The sequence below is a fragment of the Triturus cristatus genome, chromosome 10 (assembly GCF_964204655.1).
Source record: "Triturus cristatus chromosome 10, aTriCri1.1, whole genome shotgun sequence".
In the NCBI taxonomy this organism is placed as follows: domain Eukaryota; kingdom Metazoa; phylum Chordata; class Amphibia; order Caudata; family Salamandridae; genus Triturus; species Triturus cristatus.
In genome coordinates this window covers 1,075,652,353-1,075,670,659 of record NC_140593.1, presented here as the reverse complement: position 1 = coordinate 1,075,670,659, position 18,307 = coordinate 1,075,652,353, and the positions used below count along the sequence as shown (strand labels likewise).

Below are 18,307 nucleotides of genomic sequence, written 5' to 3'. Positions count from 1 at the left end.
CAAGTCATCTCCCACCCCCCTCATCTTAAACAGAAATCTCTGTCCTTCTTGAAGGAAGAACATATCACCACCCCCAAACCTAAAGAGAATTGTCTCAGCATCTTTTTAGGTGTTCAATCATGATAATTCTGAATTCATTAATTTAGTTGAGCTGGTCACATCGCTGGGGATGATGTAATGTCCATGCTCTTCAGATGTGATGTTTAGTTATATAGCTAGTGCCGATTCATTAAAGAGCAGTTGTCTGCTCCCGGATTGGAGATCATTCTGATTTCACTGTGTATTTTGGTGGTTATCTATAAGGATGTGGTCTTGACTCTGGTGTACCTAGCCAAAAGATTGCGCTGACATTCTTTCTGCGTCTAAGGGGTCTCTTTGTGGCCTCTTGTAAATAATGTTTTTTTAACTTCGGTGTGATCTGTGGTTCAAATGATTTAATGAATTTTGATGAGATAGTGCTCGAGTCCTCAGGTGCATTTTTATCCATCACCCAATGGCTCTTCTCAGGTCCTTTTCTAGTTGAGATGCTGGGTGGAGCTGGGGAGTTTCTCTCATATATAACAGACTTCAATTGTCCCCTTGTCCAGTTTGATGACTGCAGCTATTGTGATTTTTTTGCTCCATTGCTTCAGGTTGGGAATGCCTTGTCCCTGATCATTTCTCGTGTGACTGACCACAAAATAAAAATGCAGCAGAGATTACAAATAAAATAGCAATGAAGTTAATTTATTGCCATTTTATTTTTCAGTACCCCGTTCCGACCAGAGTGTGAGGGCGGGGCTGGGCCATTGCTTCTGAGTGGAAGCAGCAGGCAGGTGTGGTGGGCACTTAAGTTTAAAGTCTGCATGTCACTTTGGCCAGCCAGACATGCAAACTTTAAACCACTACTCTTAGACAGCTGGGTGGAGAGCAAGCACAGGCCTCTAGTGCCTTTGGGAGCGCTGGGAGAGCCCGCTCTATCCAATCCTGGCGTTTCTCTCATTGGGTTAACAGCATGAACAGCATCTGGACTGGTTAGGGGAGTTGGCTGAGCCCGTGCTGGATGACAAGAAGAACACCAGGACCAGGCCGAGGACGCACAGCAAGGTAATAGAATGTTTAATTTTACTTTATTTAACCTAAACTGAATCACTGACAAGCATTACATTAACGATTTAAAGTTAAACTTTTAAAGTTTTAAACGTTAAATTAATGCATGTTGGCAATTTAGTTAGTATTTGCCAAGGTTATTTTCCTCGAGTCTGCACAGCACTTTTTCTCGCCCCACAACTTTTATTTACGGACAGCCGCCACTGCTGTGTTCTCTTGAGATCTTTCCTTGCCCTCATTGTCTCAATCTTGTGTTTTTCTTGATGGTACGCGGGGATGTCCTCGCTTTCTCTTATCCCTTGCACTGGCTAGTGATGCTTAGACTTAGTCTTTGGTCAGTTCACTAGCTCTTGCTCGCTTGACAATTTCCTTCAGTGACATTTTTTCTCAAGGGGCTGCTGGTGACATGTGACCCTCAATGGTCCGCAGTTTATGGTATCCTCGTTTATAAATGTAAAAGGAGCATTTTGCCCCAAGCTTTAGCCCTGCAACAAACACTGCTAATGACTCAACAGCTCCCGACATGCAAAGTGAAGATGTAGCGTTCCAGTTCCACATTCCTCTTAGAGTTAAAATATGCACACAGTGCATCTCTGAGCTTTTTGTATGTCTCTGTGTATTTTTGTTCTGAATGCCTGGATAAAGGCTTCAGCTGTCGCGCCCCATTAGATCAATCAAAAGCTGCAGTTTTTGGTATTCTCCTGCTGCTTCTAGAAGGTTCTATCCAGCACCTCAGGTTCTGTGTGATGTCCTCTTTGACTGGGGTGGTATTTCAAGGCAAAGAATCTAGTTTTGTGAACCTATACCTCCAGGCATGGGGGTGTGGTGTTGAGGCTCTCTGCTTGGGACTGACCACTGCGGTATGCTTCTTGTTCATGCCAGTCTTGGTGTATTGACCAATGTTTTGGATGCGTTTCACTTTTTGGCACCACCCAAGTCAAGTCATGCTAACTTTCATAGGAAGGGGCCTGATATATAGTACATTTACTTCCCATAATTCCTTGTTCCTCACCTAATGTCTAGATCACCTAAGTACTGTTCTTTGAAAGTGTTCCCAGTGTCATCTAGCTCACCTACCAACAGAAAGCGAGCTTTGTAGGCTTGAGCAACCACAAAGCGAGTATGGGGTGTTCAGTTCTTGGCACGGCCCCCTAGAATCCCACTGTGGAAGGGAAGCTTGGATGAGATACAACAAAATGCGCGGTTCTGGAAGTATGTAAGACTAGATATCTAAAAAGGAATTAAGCACACAGATTTGGGTAACAGAAATTTGAGCTGCTTCTTTCTATATTCCTACATAAAGAGGGCCACAAAGGCAAGCAGACAAATTCAGATATTAACCAAAATCAAGTAACCCCAGCAGCGGGCAGGCAGGTGCACACACGCATGCATGCACACACACCCACCTCGCACCCCGCCCCCAGTACCAGCACTCCTAACAGACGAGGTACCTAAAGATGGGGGAAAATAACAAAAACATCAAAAAAGTGACTTTTGAAAATGAGTGTACTCCAGCGAGCAAAGTGCTATTATGTCTGCCCCTCTTTGGTATAGGTTAACTTTTCACGCTTTATGAAGTCAAAAAGTACACATTTGGCACTCAAAAGCTGTTATATTTTGCGCTCGGGCTGAAAAAATACATTTCTTTCTGCTGGATAAAAATCCTATTATAAATGGCTGGTAGTGGCTGGTTTCCACACACGGCCAAAACGAAAGTTACCAGGAAGTTTCAAGACCGTGCATATATATTAGTGAAGGGAGAAATCGCCAAGAACTGGAATTCAACAGGGGGACCGAGAATAAATATTTGGAAAAGGGAACTAGATGGATGGGCAGGCGCAAAAAGCAGAATTCTCAAGAGAGGCGGGACGGGGCATAGGAACACTGGAAACTGCAAGGGCGTGGGGGAGAGGGAGTTGAGTTAAACTTCGATCAAACAGAACTGAGGGAAATGTGCTGAAATATCCTTTAAGTATGATTACAAGGATGTACTTTAGTAAAATGACAAAATCGGTTTTTAAAAAAAATGTCTGGTAGTGTTCAGTTTATGCAGATCTAGAAGTGTAGAAACATACATTCTGTTGAAATATGGCACAAATATATTCGTGCACGTCTTCTTACCCTCGGCTATAAATGGCGCGCAATCAGACTGCCGTGCAACACAGCAGATTTTTCAAAAGCCCAGCTGTACAATGACAATTGTGTGTAAAAGCAGAGATAGCATTCAACGCATGAATGCAAAAAAATTGAAAGCTTATAAGCCTCATTTGTCATTTTATCTGCCATCGTTGTGCTTGTGGTACATGAAGGCCAGAACAGCAGGCTGTGTGAAACATCCCATAAATTATGAAATAAAGCTCCCTTCTTCTAAGACGTGACAAACAAAAGGCATAATGATGGAAAGCTCAGAGCTCTGCGAGGAAGGGCAGTGAGGCAGGGAGTGTATGGGTGGGTGAGGCGCGATGTCTGTCTGCGCGCCACACGGGGCATACTGTGACACCAGGGCGTTTAGATGCAAGAGCATGGAAGTGCTTTTGTGGACAAAATGTATGGGAGCAGGAGGCATGCGCCCAACTCACTGTACCATAAGTGTATTCGAAAAGGAATGTAGATCGGTACTCACCGAATCCGCTCTTAGGTTTGCGGTCCCCTTCTCTTCCAAAGCTTGATAAACCTGTGTCTAAAATAATAACAAAAAGAAAGATAATTTTAGGAGTTTGTTTATTTGCTTTTTTTCCCCATCATATTTTTGTGTAAACGTGGACTAATTAAAGGCAGAAAAGTACACCTAGAAGTTGTGCAAACTACTAACAGACACTATTGCTTTTTTTCTGGAATGACCGATCATTCCTCAAAGCAGTTCATTTGGGGGGGAGGGGAGGTTTAATCTTTATTAACCCCTTCCCCGCTCATGACGGAACCACTCCGTCATGAGCCACGGTTGCGCTGTACTCATGACGGAGTGGTTTCGTCATGCTGTGGCCGTTGGCGGCCACTCCGCCCACGCGGCGCTAATTCCCCGCCTGTGCGGGCGATTAGCGCAGTGGGCGGAGACGTGCCGGAACCACTCCGTCATGAGCACAGCTCAACCGTGGCTCGTGACGGAGTGGTTCCGTCACGAGCACAGCGCCACCGCGCTGCCCCCAAACCCCCCCCCCCAGCGCTGCGGCGGAATTCCTGCCGCAGCCAAGGGGTTAAACAGCTGCTCAGTGTATAACAACATACTTGATCGATTATTAGTATAAGAGGCATCACACAGAAAAAGGCACACAGTACGTTCACAACATCTGTTAGGATCAGGTGGAAATTTACAACATACAGTTGTATAATTATCACAGTGTGGTAATCTCCATGATATGCTCTGAGTCCAACCCTCAGAGTATCACTCACCATTTTGTGGTAACCACTCACTAGACTCTGTAGATACACCCTTGTTCCCAAACTTTCTACCATTTCCTTGAGTAACCTACCAACTCTGCCCCTTGGCACCAGTCGAAACCAGTTTCCCAATCCGCCACACAACGAGTTTGATCCACTCCCCAGGCTCTTGCTAGGTTTTGTTTAGCGACCCCAGCAGCTAACGTTAGCCATATCCTCTACTATTTGGGCCACATCTCTTCACTTGTTATGTCCAGGAGATGCTACTGGGCCTCTAGCGGCATATTGAGGCTTGTGACCCAGACCAGAACTTTTACCACCCCCCTCCCTCCAGTATTGTTGCATTTTTAGGCAGTCTCACAATATATCGAAAAAAGAACCCACCATGCCGCATCCCCTGGTGCATAGGGCTGTGCTGCATCTTCCAAGACGGTGTAGGAGTGATCTAGAGCAGAATGATCTGTAGAAAATCCTCAGTTCTATTAAGTGGAAGCGGGCAGGTATAGCAACCTCTCTGGGGCTCCGGACTGCCTCCAGCCAATCATCGTCCTCAATAAGTCCATTATCTCCCTTCCATGCTTGCCTCAAAGCCTTCAGAGGGACAGGGGAATTGTTCATTAATTTTCAGTATGTCAGGGAGGTCACTTTGTCCGTCATAGGATCCAATAGTAGTTGGTCCTCTAATGGCGGTGACTCTGGCCATTTTTCTCCCTCCTGTATATGTCTCCTCAGTGTGTGCCCCAACTGTAGTTGTCTAAATCACTGTGATTCTGCCATCTCATATCCTGCCTGCAGCTCCTCAAATGTTATCAGAGCCGGCACTCTCCATACGTCCCCTAAATAGTCAATGCCCTGCAACCCCAATGTGGCAAATACCTTCAGGTTACCAACTTCCCATAGGAGGTCACTGTCCCATTGTGGAGTCCTGTCCGTCAGCTTGCCTTCCCATCCCAAGAATCTGCTGGCCTCTCGCCATGCCCATACCACAGTCTATGTGTGGGTCGGCAACACTTCGTCACGCTCCCTCCTATACAAAAGCGGTGGATTGCCACGGCTACCCATGGCCTTTCGATCCACTCAGAGTGAATGCCCAATTATTGATTGTTATCAACTGGGCTGCCCAGTAGTACATGTGTATGCCCCGGACTGCAAGGTCCCACTCGTATATCTCTTTTGAGCTTACAGAGTGCTATTCTTGAACTACCTCCCCCCCCTCAAATCCCACAGAAGTTTACGCAGTTCACTATCGACCTTCTTAAAGAAATCAAGTGGAATTTTGTAGGGGGTGTTTTGTAGAAGATAGAGCAGGCATGGGAGGGTCATCATCTTGAAGAGGACAGCTCTGCTCATCAAGGACACTGGGAGTATCTGCTAGTGGCCAGCATCGTTGCAAAGGTGCTCTAGCTGAGGAAGAACATTTCTCTCAAGAATTCCCCAGCATCTTGCGTTATGTAGATGCCTAAATATTGGAAACCATTCTAGCACTACCGGGGTTCATGCCACAGACCTACCAATCCTAGTGCGTCCAGAAAAGCCCTGAGCGGACTAAGTGTGTTACCACTTGGGGATTTGGATGTCCTATCCATCTCTGCATCCATTATCACGTTCATGTCACCTCCAAGTATAACACCACCAGGTGGCATCTCCAGCAATAGGGCAGTGAGGGCTGGGATGGTCTCTGCGTGGAGCCTTGGCAGGATGTAGGCCGAACAAATGTTGAGTGAGTGGCCCTCCCATGTACCAGCTTGCGCCACAAATCTACCGAAAGGGTTGCTCCATGTGTGGTGTGGAATATAGAGTCCTGAGGTTTTAATAAGAATGGCTGTACCCCTCGAGCTGAAGGTGAAACATGCATGCACCAGTAGAGTGTGTCCAAACTGGTCCAGTGCCTTATAGTGGTTACCTATCAGGTGTGTTTCTTGCAGGAGTAAAGGACTGGGGTATGCCTACGGAGATATTGTAGCATTATGGTGCATTTGATTTTGCTGCCTAGGTCATTAACATTCCACATCCAGACCTTTAAGGCTATTTGAGAGCGGGTCCCCATGATGTATCATAGTGTGTGTTGGCTCGTCCAAATTTGGGATGATGATGGACTAGCACTGCCCCGGCTCACCCTGGAGGGAACTGTGTCCTTGTCCTCTGTTTCCTAGTTGCACTGAGCATAGAGCAAATTACAATATGCAGCACTATCAACATGCAATAAATCTGTCATCCCCCACCCTGCTACCCTGCACAGTAGGCCTAGAACTGCCAACCTCCCCAACATGCAGAGCACCTGTCGCCTTAACTGTATCATACAAACTGTCTAGGGTTGCCCAACGTCTGGGATTGCACCAGCCCTCCAGTCAATCTCACACTTCCTCTGGCGTGAAGTGCCATGATTTACCCTCTGTCACCACCAGCAACCTTGCTGGGTAAAGCATCATGTAGTTAAGTTCTTTCACTCAGAGTACCTTTTTGACTTCACCCAAACTGCTGTGCAGGTGCTGAACCTGCAGTGTGAAATCCAGAAAGAAGTGTACCGCAGCGTTCGCATAAGTCAGGTCCCTATGGGAGCGAGCTGTCTGTAGAGTAGCATCCTGGTTGCGGTGATTGGAGATCCTGGCGATAGTCTACGAAAGGGCACCCGGCTTCGGTGGTGGTAGTATCAGTGCCCTATGCACTCGCTCAATGGAAAATAAATTTTAGAGACGCCTGGAACGGAGGGTTTTACCAATAAGGTCTTCAAGAAAGAGGTCCACGCTGGGTCCCTCCGCCCCTTCAGGGACTCGAACTACCCTGATATTTTTGCGTGCACTATCTTCCTAGTCTTCATGTTTGGCCGCCATGAGGGTGTGTTGCTTCATTAGGCATTGGACTTATTCTTCCAGCTTTTTGGACGTGGATTGTAACAGGCTGATATGCGATTCTGCCGCAGTGACACACTCCAAAATCTTTTTAAAGTCTTCCCTGAGAAGAGTAACATCCACCGTCAATGCATGTAATTTCGGTTCAGTGGTACTCTTGAGGTCACATATTGCAGCTATAACGGTGCTGAGAGAGGGATCTGCTGTCTCAGAGTGTTCGGCCTCAGGCCTAGCTGTGCCAAGGGACGGCCTAGATACCTTATTTTCATCAAGCTTTTTTGATTGTGTGTGCGTCCTCCCATTAGTTCTCACCATTGCCCCGGGAAGTGGTGACCTGGATCTTCCTCCCGGTATGTGCCAATCCAGGTACTCTAATGCATCTTCCAACCTAAGGGAGCACCTTGGGACCGGGCAGTTCCGAGCTAGGCACCCATACGCTGCATTTTCAACCCCTGTAGCGCCTATCCTCTTGGGTCAAAGGCTCATGCACTAGGCCGCTATTCCCAGGATTGCCGCCCCTCAGAAAGAGCAGTCAACCACGGGGCAGCTACATGAATGACAGCTCAGCTCGGTCTACAGGCCCCAGTAGGTATCACACATTGTCGTTATAGCTCCTACAGTATCGTTCTCCTGACTACCCCCAGTGCCTTCCCTCACGACAGAGAAGCTAGTGCCTTAGTCTCCGTGGTCTTACATTACATTGCCTCTTCTCCATTCAGCATTATGTCACTTCACTCCATTGCCAAGTTCAGCACTTACAGGCATGCACCCGGTGTCTCAGGCTCATAGCAATTAATTCTTGATGGTTAAATTGATCTTATCCTGCTGCTGAGGACTGACTATTAAGCATCACATTATTAACTTTCCGCCCATTCTATTGAAAAACTGCCTGATCCCACCTCCCTTTTGATATTTTAGACCCACTATGCCAAACTTTATCCATTATAACACAGCGACCCCATTAAAGCCACCCAAGAAAATTCTCCGCAACTCCTCTTTCATGCCAACCACTGGCACAGATTTACCAAAATAATTGGTGCTACAGTAATGACAACAAGAACATTGATGTAGATAAAATTTAATTAGGGGCAGCCAGCAGAAAGGAATATAACTGACAGGAGAGAAATGCAAACTGGGCACAAGCAAAGATAACTTCAACAGTTAAGCCTACAATGACGATGGCATAACCGACAGAATCTAAAGGCACAGAAGGGTCTTAGAAGATCAGGGCATAGATGGCAATTATGACTGGTAGGGGTAATTCAAGACTGAGACCAAATTCGAAACTGTGCGACTGGCTGGGTGAAAGTCTGCTTATAGTAAGTCCAGATTCAATACCATATGGATTTACTGTAAAATTTAGCCCCCAGTGAAAGACGGAAATTGGTTGTTATCAATGAACAATATTTTAAGTGTTGGAAGTATGGCAATCTTTATGGTTTTATGAACAAAGTCAAACGTTAAGGAGAAGTTCAACATATATGTAAAAAAAAGGGAGAGAACAATTTCACTCATGTTGACCAAACAGTCGACTAGAGAGCCGGATTTCAGTTTTACAAATGAAGGGGTGGTGAGAGGAGTTTAAACAAGGTTATAACTCGCCCTCCCAAAATACATTACAGTCTCAAGAAGATAAAGTCCATGAAAACTGAAGAGACTGTATTGGATGAGAAAAGATGGGTTACCTCCTTCTTATAGCATCTGTATGGGTCTATTGTTACCTAATTTGTTATTAGAACCTGAATTAAGGCCATAGATTGGTACATTTCAGGTATGCATGACATGGTATTTCTATAGCCCCAAACTAGCCAAAAGGTAGCATATGCTGTTCATGGTCAAAAACAAGCAAAAAGTAAATATTTAATAAGAGAAGAGTTGTGGAGGGATAATTCAATGTAATTTTAAAATGGTGCGGGCCGGAAAGGGGAGCCAATGGCATTCCATCAGGGTGGGAGTGATGTAATCATATCTCTTCAGGCCCTGGATGATGCATGCTTCAGCGTGTAGGATACCCCCAAGGGGTGCCAATGTAGAGCTTAGCAGGCTATGAAGTATGGCATTGCCACTATCGAGATGTGAGCGTATGAAGGCTTACATATCATTTCTGAAGTCACTTTCTGGAAGAAACTATGGTATCAGTTCATCATTGGTTTTTTTTTGGCAATGTGTTCCTTGGGGGTGAGGTTAGTCTCCACAGTGAATACACGTGACTTGGCATTCGGGGTTAGGGTTCAAAGCTGTCAAGGTTCAGGGCATAAAGTCAGGTTTCTACTGCATCTTGTTTGCTGTCCTTGGCAAAAAACATGAATTCTGTCTTGTTTGGGTTGAGCTACAGGTGGGCGCTGGCCATCAAGGTCTGGATGATGTGCAAGGAGCGTTTAAGGCATTTGATGTCTGAATCAGAGGAGACTTTCAAGTAGAATTATGCATCATAGGCATATTGGTGAACCTTGACACTTATCTGTGAGTAAAGCAGCTCTATGTAAAAGACTGAAGATGCAAGGAGACAGTATGGAACCCTGTGAGACTCCACAGGTGTTCGGTATCTTCTGCGACCTGGAGGTGTGCCTGGGAACAAACTGGTGTTGGTTATAAAGGTACCAGTGAAGGACATTGCCAGTAAATTCCATTTGAGATGTAAGGGTGCACTTGAGGGTGGAATGTTCAACTGTGTCTAAGGCAGCTGAAAGATCCAGCAACATCACGTGGCAGGGGTCCACTTCATCTGTGCTCAAGAGGGCATTATCTACAATACATAAGGTAGAGGTTTCTATGCTGCAACAATATCTGATGAGAGACTGGTTGTCGTGCAGGAGATGGTTAACATTCATGTGATCTTGGAGTTGAACATAGAATTATTTTTCAACCATCTTGCCAATGAATTGTAGATGAGTGATGGGCCGATAGCTGGAAAGGTAATTAGGGTCTTTTTTACATTTCTTTAGGAGTGGGAGGCTCCTGCCCATCTTGAGAGCTTCTAGGCTAATGCCTAGAGTGAGGGAGGCATTGATAATGGTAAGCAGGGGTAAGAGAGGATCCAGAGACACATCTTTGATGGAGGAAGATGGTAAGACAATCTTCATAACTAATGGCTTTGAGGGAGTGAGATTCCACCCCTGAGCCACAGTGGCTTACACAAAATAATGAATACTCAAAAATACTGAATAGTATAAGCAGCATGCACTCATGAAAACAAAACATTTCAGATTAATTCTTAGATGGGAAGAACCACCCTTGACCTCTTTACAATCCCTACTTCACTGCAGAAAATGTTCTGTATTTCTAACGTGTCAGTGACATTCCCAGGCTGATGTCCTGGCTAACCATTTTTGGACCCAACTATCATAGCGAATGTAGCCCAATAGCAGACCCCAGGTTTTACATTTATAAAAGAGGCCCATCTGATGAGGCATTTTGCATTGAGGAATTTCATTATGTGGAAATGGATGAGGGCATCAACTCCCCAAAAGTCTGACGTCTGCATATCCATCAGTTTCTGCACCTGGTCTATCATGTGTATGCTCCCCGTGAAATCCTACCTTCTGTTGCCCCTCTGTATATTTTGTGGGTCAAGCCTTTTTACTACTGAGTTTACCCAGTTTTTTCCATGTGAGCACAGTGTGTACCCATCAAATGTCTTCTTGTAAACAAAGTACAAAGACTGGAACACTCCGGAAGTACACAAACATGGACAACCAAGGAAATACTGAATCCTGGGCTATAACACCATGATATGGCATTTACAAACCACCAAGTGTGATAACAGCATTATTTTGGTATCAGAAGTGGGCCTCAATTCTCTCACTGAGCAAACAGGGGTTCAATCCACGTTACCCCTGGTTCACGTGTCTCACTTCGGGGCACGAAGTACTATATGCTTCCAAAAACAATGAAATACCCAGGTGGCCTCACAAATACCAGCAAGAATGGTTTTGAAGCGGTTGCCCTATTAAGTCCCTCATGACAAGTTGTAGTGACGGGGTGCAAACTCTGCAACAGCAAATAGCTGTACCACGTGGTAACACCCCAGCATTCATAATCGGACAGCGCGAAACTCCATGCAGCGCCACCTGACCCAATAATGAGGGCTTTAGTGTGGTAGATCATGGTCATTCTCGATGGTCTTTTCCTTTAAGGCTTAGGCAGGAAAAAATAAAAAATGTCCCTCTGCAGTTTGTGCCCCCCCCCCCCCCCCCCCCCCCCCAAAGTGACTTTCAAGATCGCAGTTCGAGTGAAAAAGGACCACCAGCATAGCGGCTAACTTTAGGGATGGTGGATCAGCCATGGATGGGTCCCTTAAGGCAAAGCATCCATAATCACAGCTGGTGGGCAACTAGCCCTCAACTCTTAAAATATGCCCTAATCAAAAAAAATACATTGGGCGTCAGAGCACGAGATGGAAGAATGAGAGATGAGATATTACTAATTAGTAGAATGTGTTAATTGATTTTTTCTTTCTGAAGCTTAGTTTTAATATCAGAGAAGTCGTGTTTGTTTGCCAAATTAAAGCAGATTTGTAGCGATGTTCCTCCAAACACACCTTATGTCTAAGACACGTAAACTCATGTCCTTGATTTGTGTGTATTAAATGATCATACTTGCAGTTAAATATTGTTTCACATGTTAAAACGCAGAGTGTACTTTTTGGGACAGGTTTTGTTCTGTTCTTTAAAGGCAAGATTACCTTTGGAAACTATTCAAGAGATCTGTTTTGTGGTTTCTTTGTGCTCTAACTATGAATAACCCTCAGCTACACAGAGTATTTTTAAATTCATTTTGCTTCCCATGGAAGTATACAAACAGTTTACGATTACAGAAATTGCCCAGGCCGCAAAAATTAATTATTTTCAAAGCCATCAAAATTCTAAATAAATTGTTGTCCTATAAACCAATGCTTCAATTTGATGTATTAAATCAATATACTTCCTTTAAAATACACTAATTATAGGATTTATTTTCTGCTCTTTTCGTTTCTTAATTTTTACGTTTATAGCTTTTGTAATATATGTCACAATTTATCGTACAATTACCCTCGCTTCATTTTCTGCATATCTTACCTTAGATCAATAAGACATGAAAATGCAATTAATTCATAGTTTACTGCCTCCGGCACATTTGCAGCAAAGATGTCTATCAGTTCAAACCATCTCCCAGACAATTATTCATATTGATTTTCATAACTTTTGTTTTATCACTAGCTGGTGGATGTCCAGAAACACTTCAAGAGTTTCATAAGATCGTACATTTCTCCTACAGGAATCTTCACTAGCAGGCCCAAATTGAAAACCTAGAAGGATTGCTTATGCTCATGAACAAAAGCTCGGCCGCCCCATGTATCCCGGGCTAACACCGGAATGAATGACGTGCCTACAGTACATGACAATAATAATGATAACGATAAAAACACCACACTTAAAAAGCCCTCTTTTTATGAAGTGAATAGACGAATTGTTGCTACAATCATCCCTTTAAGGTGGATGATAGGCTAGGTGAACCCTTTGAGATCCAAAAACATCTCCAGCGAAGTCATTGATAAGGTCATGTATGATGTTATCGGTGTCAACATGTGAGCGGTCATTAGCAGTAGATGAGAGGGAAGCGTTGAAGTTGCGTGGCTCACCAACTAGCAAATATTAGTGTGTGTTTATGATATGGATGGTACATCAAGTGAATCGTTGTAAAATGAATTTCTAAGGTTTTTCCATTACATAAATTAGCAATTGACTTAAGCAGATAACCATAACTTCCTTTTAACAAAAGATTTTCGCTGCAATTTTTGGGGGTTTTACAATGTTGTCCTTTAATTTCATCAGACAGGATTCACCAGTGCCCAGTTGCCTCCTGGAGCAAGCCTTTGGATACTACCTGTGCCTAGTTACGTCTGCCCAGAAAACACAATGGCATGACTTCAGACCATGCTCAGCATACAGTACTTCTTACCTAGAAAAAAGGGGTGCCGAAGCTGTCACTGATCTATGGGACCAGGGTGTGTCTTTGGCCGTGCCCCATACCCAGTACCCCCAAACAGTGAGCTCATTAGGAATTCTCTTTAGCCTTGTCCAGTAGGCTCCAGCCTCTTCCTTAGGCAACAAACTGCAGCAATTTTCCATATGCAGCAAACTGTCCACAAACTGAGTGACCTTTCACCGCCTATGTGCCAGTTTTTTAAAGCCAGAGCCTGATGTATACAGATTTCAGACTTAGCGGGTGGAATCTAGGTGTAGGCGACAGCCTTCAGGTATGCTTCTGCCTCATCAACTTGTCCCAGAGTCTACTGGGTATTTACTCCAACCATGTGCAGCATACCAGATGCAATGGACATGGCCTTCAGGCACAGCTTATCCCACTATCCCCCATATCTTACGCAATGGCCACAGTACAAGTTGTAAGATCCAATATTTCTAAATGAAGTACTCAAGGTAAATGTGGCAAAAAAGTAAGTTTTCCACCAGAAATGCTTTCATCTTGCTCACATTTCACTCAGTCCACCAGGCAATCCTTATTCCCTTACTGCCCCCTCCTCCTCATCCTATTCAGATAATACTTGCTGCTCCTGCCTCGTGAAAGGCTCTTCAAGGACCTCCAACACCACCTCCACTGCCTTACAATTACATTCAGAAATTTCCTCAACAAGATCCACAACACACGATGTTGTCCCGGTAAACAGTCTATCCCAAATTTAAATTCCGTCACCTTCCACAACACACTTCAAGATCATAGGAGTACTTTAAATCTACGTGTGAAAAACTGCACCAAGGAAAGGCAGAACATTCAAACTACAAAACTCTCCCCACAAATAAAAACTAAGCAGGTTGAGGTCATCACAAGGAGCTGGTTTCCTTTTGTACACCTGAGCAACAGTCATCTGCCTTTTCAATGCTTGAATTCAACATCACAATCTCTTTTCTACAGTGAGCAGCTTGCCTTGTGCTCTTAGCTACACGCAAGTGGCTGTATTGATGGATTTTGGCATTATGGAGATTTACTAGATATATTGGAAAAGGTCATAAAGGACAGCGGTTGCATACAGGAATTATATTGAATCGCAAAGTTCCCGCCAGAGGAGAAAAGGGCATGAAACGCGAAGACGAAAAACACCGGGGAAGGCAAGAAAGAGAGACGGACAAGACGGGATTGCAGAAGATTTTAACTTTGAGGGTCTGAGAATTACAACGCACACAGCCATTCAGAAACAGACAGCTGCGAAACTGTCAGAAAAATCGAGTTTGTAGAATATGGGAAAAAAGAGAACACAACGTTCCACTGGCCTGTTGAGTGGACCCTGCAGAGGCTCTCCCTGGAGATGATACACTGCAGGCATCACTTTGTTTTGAATTATTATCTTATAAGTAAATTCTGTTAAAAGTCCCAATTCTCTGAGAAAAGGTGGGAGCTTATTGAAACATTTCTAAATTCTTCTAAGTAGCAAGTAACAATATATCCATCACATTATGTATCATCGTTAATTCATCTTATTCCTCCCACTTTAACTAGTTTTGTGATTTTTTTCCCACTATTACACCAGTCTAATGGTGACCGTCTCTTTGAACCGTATCTTCCTCTGATGCATACCAACATGTTTAATTGGTATTTCACCATATGCACCACATGCCAGCAACAATCTCCGTTTATGAGATGCAACACGAGGTTTTATTAAATATGGCCTTACCAAGAAGGGTAAAACCCAAACACTATTTTTCCATAAAAGTAACTTCAAAAAGTTATTTGCATTATTTCGAATGGCGTGTCTGTGGAGATTTATGAACAGGGCTCATGTTCACAATGGCTATTAATCCTATTTCAAGAAACACAAACCTGGAAACACTCCATCATCATGAAGAAAATAGATCCAGGCAGCAGCACTGCTATACACCGATATCCAGACCAGACTCCATTGTTACATGCAGTGACGGCTCCTCCACTAAGGTGGAGGAGCTTCGCCTCACTGCTTTTTACAGCTTAAAAAAAAGGAAAAATAAAATGATAACCTGCGGTTACTATCATTTTAGTTTTCCCCATTGCAGCGTCTTTGTGAGACGGGGCTGCTCTCCGAGCAGGGGGAGGAGTGGTTCGCACTCCCTATGTGAGCATGAGTACTTGGCAGGCCCTCTCGGGCCGCTCAAAACAGTCATGTGAACATACCGTGTTCTCCATGCAGGATGCATTACAGCCTGCGTGGAGAACATGCCCACCCCTCCAGCCCCTGGCTGAGCGCCGTGTCCCGGCGCTCAGACCAATCACAACGCTGCACTACAGCCGGGCCTGGGAGCCCTGGTGCTTCCTCCTTCCTGTCCCCCTCCCTGAAGAAGCCAGGAAGAAGGCAAGTGATTTTTATTTTTACCTATTTGTCCCCTAGCCCCTTCCCCCCCCCCCCCCCCCCCCCCCAATGATGCTGACATGTAGCAGCCACCGCTAATTACATGGCAATAAGGAACGTATAGTCATAACTCCAAGTATGTTCCAAATAAAGAAGCATTTCACATATTCAATACGAGTTCACTCAAAGCCTGGGACTCGTTAGCTTCAAATGCAGTTTTGTGCTGGACTAGAATAATTTTTACTAATGACAAATAAGATCGGTCCAAGGAATCCGATAACACGATTTACGTGTGCTGATTCTAAGCTTCTCTTTCCTGACAGGTAACAGAAGTAGATGCATGTATGACAGACAGTTTAATTGTGAGGTGTATTTATTTTATTCCTATTGACTTTGTATTTTAAAGTCAGGAGAAGCTATAGCAGGCCTTTCTTAATAGCCTTTAACATTGCAAATATGGAGCAACTTTCAGTTACCGATGCTTCGTGTGGTGGAGGTCTGGCCTGCTGTTGGCCACTTTTTAACCAGTATCAATAAGAATACTGTGCAAAAAGCTAATGGATCAAACCCAAAATCTGATTCAATATTTTTATTTAAGGTTTTTTCAATAAAGATGGTTCATTTCTTGGTGAGTTTTCAATGCGCATTATTTGTCACTATAGTCTAAACCACCATCAGAGCTGGTGGTCCCACATCAGAAGCACATAATACAGGGAACCTTCAAAATCACTTTGATATTAGCAAATGTCATTTATTTATTTATTTCATCTTTATTTCCTCCAAACTTTAGCACCAGTCTTTGACATTTATTCATTTAACACAGTCTGCACTATGCTGTATTCCGTAGGACAGATCACCTGAATCAACAGGATACGATCCCTAACCAACTATTTCTGCTCAATCTGCTTTCTGATTTGTGCAGCTCATGAGCAGATTTCGAACGAGAGCGCATTAAGACCCCAAACCGGATTTTGATGGATAAATAGCTTTGTGCTGTGACAGCTCTTAACTCATTTGGGCACCAAACTCTAGTCTAAAATGAGGGTCCTTCAAATCCAATATTTATTCTCAGCTCAAAAAGTTACCCAGCATTTTCACCATTACACAAGTGTCGCTGGCTTCCACTTTGCCATCTCCCAAAAAATGCTCAAGCTTCTATGATCTTCCTATTACCCTAATGTTGTGTAGCAAATCCTGTTGCTTCTTAAAAACTGATCATTCCTCACCACTCTTGCTATATATTGCCATTTATCTTCTCCATATTACATTAGATAACTCAGTTTGGGACAAAAATATGAATAATCCTTAGAGAAGCAAAGGTGTGCAAACCAACAGAATCCGAAAATTGTGGAAGGTAAGCTTAAACCTGCTGCTGGATGGCCGAGGTTCACATGATGTCTACATAATGACCAAACCTGTCACTATGTTGACAAGGATTGGTACCCCAGAAGGCACCTAAAGATTCAATAAACAAGCTAAAAAGATTAGGTTATCTTGTCGGGGAGAGGGTGACAGTGAGGGACACAAGAAAAGGGAGCCTAAAACACAATTCCTCCCTCATAAAAGCCTAACCCACATATAAAAGCTACAAGTCTACAAATGTTGTTAGCTTGTTTCTATGAACATTACTGGAGGGCTAGGATAGGACCAGAAGCAGAAAGCAAATGAAGGAGAAGGGCTTCCTGTCCGCTTCCCACAAAGAATGTGATGACAGAGAATTAGATCAAGGAAAAAAGAGCCGGAGCACCAAGTTATGGGGAAGAAGAGGCGCCCTAACTGTAGTCCATCTTAAGGTACTAGCGACTTGTCTAGTAACAATAAGAAAGCAGCAAAGGACAAAGGATTTTCGATTACTAGGTAGAAACACATATGGTTTGACAGGACCAAACAGTTATTGGAGGAAGTGGCAACTTTTACTAGAAAGCAAATACTAAAGAAAATGGGATATCCAGCTAGGAGTTATGCCTCAGATACATGGACAATTGCCGGCACTATAGATGCCTAGCTTAAGTTTAGATACATGAATAAGTATACATGATCGTAAAGCTATTGGCATGGCTGCCTGGGTCAAAAAGCAGAAAGGGTCATGTATGTTTGATTACAGAGAAGCAGTTAAAATTTCAAGGGACAATAAGGACACACCATATGCACAGAGAAAACAAACACATGGAGAAGGAACTCAACAGTTCAGAAAAATTCCAAAGAAGTTAACAAGCGAGAGATAAATCTATGTCTTGCACTAGTGAGAAAGCAGGCAGCAGCCCTAGAACAGGGAGGCAGCCCTAGAACAGGACCTGGTAAGCTAGACACCTAGCCATTACAGAGTCCCACTCGGATGTTATAAGAAAATTGGAGAGTAGACTAACTCCTTTGTGAGCCTTACTCAAGAAAACAAAAATGGGGAAAATGCATAACTAGATCCCTCAAGGCCAAAATCTTGGCTATCTCCAAACACAATCTTTGCCACACACTCTAGATGGCTCTACATCAATATTCTGCTTTATATACTGGGTGTTATGTGAACAGTTGTACGACAATTGTGTAGGTTGGTTTTTCTGTTAGTGCCAAGGGTCATTTTTTGGCGGTAGTTTCTATTAAGACAAGCATTGGCAAAGCCAGAAGGTCTCACCTAGGCAAGAGCTTTTGGCTTTGCCAATGTCTTTGAGCCCTGTTG

The 18,307-nt window shown here is 43.9% G+C and overlaps 1 protein-coding gene across 1 annotated transcript in view; it reads right to left on the bottom strand.

The window, feature by feature from the left end:
- Positions 1-18,307, bottom strand: part of MAD1L1 (mitotic arrest deficient 1 like 1) — a 2,477,345-nt gene that overhangs the window by 1,345,832 nt on the left and 1,113,206 nt on the right. The window contains exon 13 of the mRNA XM_085629234.1: positions 3,713-3,769. Within this exon, the coding sequence (XP_085485360.1) occupies positions 3,713-3,769 (57 nt within the window). The remainder of the gene's footprint in view (positions 1-3,712; positions 3,770-18,307) is intronic.